The sequence below is a fragment of the Populus euphratica genome, unplaced genomic scaffold (genome assembly GCF_000495115.2).
Source record: "Populus euphratica unplaced genomic scaffold, PopEup_1.0 scaffold5986.1, whole genome shotgun sequence".
Lineage (NCBI taxonomy): Eukaryota > Viridiplantae > Streptophyta > Magnoliopsida > Malpighiales > Salicaceae > Populus > Populus euphratica.
In genome coordinates, this window is record NW_011505749.1 from 1 (window position 1) to 3,031 (window position 3,031).

Here is a 3,031-nt window from a genome sequence, read left to right on the forward strand (position 1 = left end):
TCAAAAAAATATATACAATGCTGGACAAACCAGCAGGTTCAGAAGCAAAGATGATCAGAAAGGGAACAGGCTCCCTTATTGACCAACTAGCAAACAAAAGGAAACAAATCGAGTAAAAGTCGACACAAGCTAAGAGGGAAATCGAAGAATAAGGAGCCCACTTAACAGTATACATAGCAAAGCAATGAAAGCCATTCAAAGTAAAAAGCCGAGAAGATGAACACCAAAGAAAGCAAGCATGAAGCCAATGAAGGAGAATCAGCCGCAGCAGCAACACAGGAAAAGAAATAGAAAGCTGAATGCAGGAGAGGAAGCCATGCAAGCCATGCAAGCCATTGAAGCCATGCAATTAAGCCACTAAACCAAATAAAGGCGCCTTGGGAACCATCAAAGTCCACGTGAATGCACAAGCAGCTAGACCAATGAAGAGAGCACGCAGCAACTTGGGGCAGGGAGAAGCATTGAAGAGGCTGCAGCAAAAGGAGAGTTGCCCACCTAGAAGATTCCCCACGTGGAGATGAGCTATTAACAGCAAAATTGATGATGGAGGGAAACAACCAAATGGACCAATCAGAAGAGAACAACAGAAGAGCCATAGCAATTAATTATGCAAGAGATTTGCATAACCATGCAAGAACGACGTGAAGAAAGCCAGGAGTAACAGCAACCACCTCCACCTCCGAAGCTGAATTGAAGAACCCGCCACTACCAGCCGAGCTAACCAGCTGGAACAAAGAGAGAAGGAGATTAGCACTCCCAAGAAACCAAATAGAGAGGCAAACCCGATCATAAACACAATGAAGAAGATGAACGAAGCTGGCCAATGACGAGAGGACGAGAGGAAGGCAGACAACTTGCACCCCCAAGAATCAGGGAGGCAAAACCAGGAAAAAATATCTTGTCATCCAATATGGAGAGAAAAGTGGTCTCGCTCATGAAAATGAAAAACAGTGAAGAACAAGACCTGAAATTTACGAAAGAGAGAATCAATGGTGGTGCACTTCCCCTCAAATATCCTTTTATTCCTCTCATCCCAGATTATATAAACCAGAATACCAAGGGAGGCTCTCCTCATTCTTCCAACTGCATTGTTACCGATTCTTGAGAGACCCCGAATGGCACTGAGCAGAGAAGACATGGTCCTTGATATACGAAGCCAATTTTTGATCTTAAGCCAAAGAGAAGAGGTCCAAGTGCAACCAAAGAACAAATGGCTATGACTCTCTTCTTCCACTTGGCAGAAGACACAAGAGGAATCAGTTTGGAGAAAGTGGAGTCTATCTCGCGTGCGAAGCCTTCCCAAAACAGCCAACCACAGGATAAAATTGTATCTGGGCATGGACCAAGACTCCCAGACAACGTTTCTCCACCGGACAAGAGAGCTACGAACCCGAAGAAAATCATAAGCATGAGCAGTGAAAGGACCTGTAGAGGTGCTCCAGTGAGCCATCAGAGAGACAGTATTGGATTGACCACCTCCCATTTCAACAAGATTATCACGTAGGATGATGATGGATTTCCATAAAGGCGAGGAGGTTGGGGAAGCTGCGGTGTTCCAAATGGAGTGAGAATGTAAATAGTAATGATGGACCCATTGAATCCAAATGGAATCAGCTTTAAGATGAATGTTCCATATGTGTTTGGCAAGATAACTGTTATTGCGAGCCTTTATGTCAAACAAGCCTAGGCCACCTTCAGCTTTAGGAAGACAAACTGTACGCCAAGCTACCAAAGCAGATTTACTCCTAGAGACATTGCCAGTCCACAAGAAATTTCGGCAGAGACACGTGATTTGCTTGATAACAGTGTCGGGGACAGGGAATATATTCAACCAAAAGTGAACCATGCCAAAAAGGACTGATTTGAGAAGCTCCACTCTCCCAGCATAGCTAAGATGCTTCCCCAGCCAACCATAAATAGTAGAGTGAATCTTGTTGAGAAGGGGAGAGAACTGACTGGCTAGGAGACGGTGGGGGCTTAAGGGAACGCCAAGATAGCGAAATGGGAAGGATCCCTCAACGAAGCCAGTGTCCTGGAGAATGAGCTGCTTAATGCTGTCTGTGACTCCTCCAAAAAATATAAAGGATTTGTTGGCATTAATCTCTAGACCGGAAACCTTTCCAAAAGAAACTAGTTGCGAAAAAAGAGTAGAAACAGATTGCCTATCTCCTCTTGAAAGTAGAATCACATCATCTGCAAAAGCAAGATGGGAAATGCCTAGAGAATTGCATTTGGGGTGGAACCGAAAGCCAGGAGATAGAGAAGCCATACGAAGCATTCTGGAGAGATATTCCATGCATGCAAGAAAGAGATATGGGGATAAAGGATCACCTTGCCGAACCCCATTCTTCCCTGGAAAGAAGCCAAAGATGCTACCATTAACGGCTATAGAATATGAAGCAGTCTCAACACACTGCATAATTAAGTGAACGAAGTGGTTGGGAAAACCAAGCATTAACAAGAGCTGTCGAAGGAAAGGCCATTGGACTGAATCAAAGGCTTTTCTAAAATCAATCTTCAACAAGCAACGGGGAGAAGATCTTTTCCTTTCATAATCTCGGAGAAGCTCTTGGAGCAAATGAATATTGTCAGCCATAAGTCGACCACCCAAAAAAGCATTTTGCATAGGACTAATAATATTTGAGAGAGCATGAGATAATCTCGCTGCAAGGAGCTTAGCAATGACCTTATATATAACATTACAGCAGGAAATCGGACGAAAATCAGAGGCAAAAGAAGAGTTGGTAGATTTAGGAATTAAAGCAATGATAGAGTGATTGATTTGCTTAAGCATGGCGCCAGACTCAAAGAAATCCCTTACTGCACGGCAGAAATCCCCACCTATAACATCCCAAGACTTTTTGAAAAAACAAGATGAGTAACCATCAGGCCCTGGAGCTTTATCATCATCAATAGCAAATAGAACATTCTTGACTGAGAGCTCTTTCTTGATTCTATGGGTGGTGGTGCATGGCCGTTCTTAGTTGGTGGAGCGATTTGTCTGGGTAATTCCGTTACCGAACGAGACCTC

General features: G+C 43.8%; 1 protein-coding gene across 1 annotated transcript; it reads right to left on the minus strand.

Annotated features, from left to right (window-relative positions):
* Nucleotides 1–30: 30 nt before the first annotated feature.
* LOC105120257 (uncharacterized) lies at nt 31–2,841 on the minus strand (the record flags this gene model as incomplete). Its single annotated transcript, XM_011018437.1, has 4 exons — nt 31–86; nt 223–495; nt 628–725; nt 965–2,841. Coding segments are annotated over 4 exons (2,304 nt in total), but the record flags the coding sequence as incomplete, so codon positions are not given.
* Nucleotides 2,842–3,031: the final 190 nt, after the last annotated feature.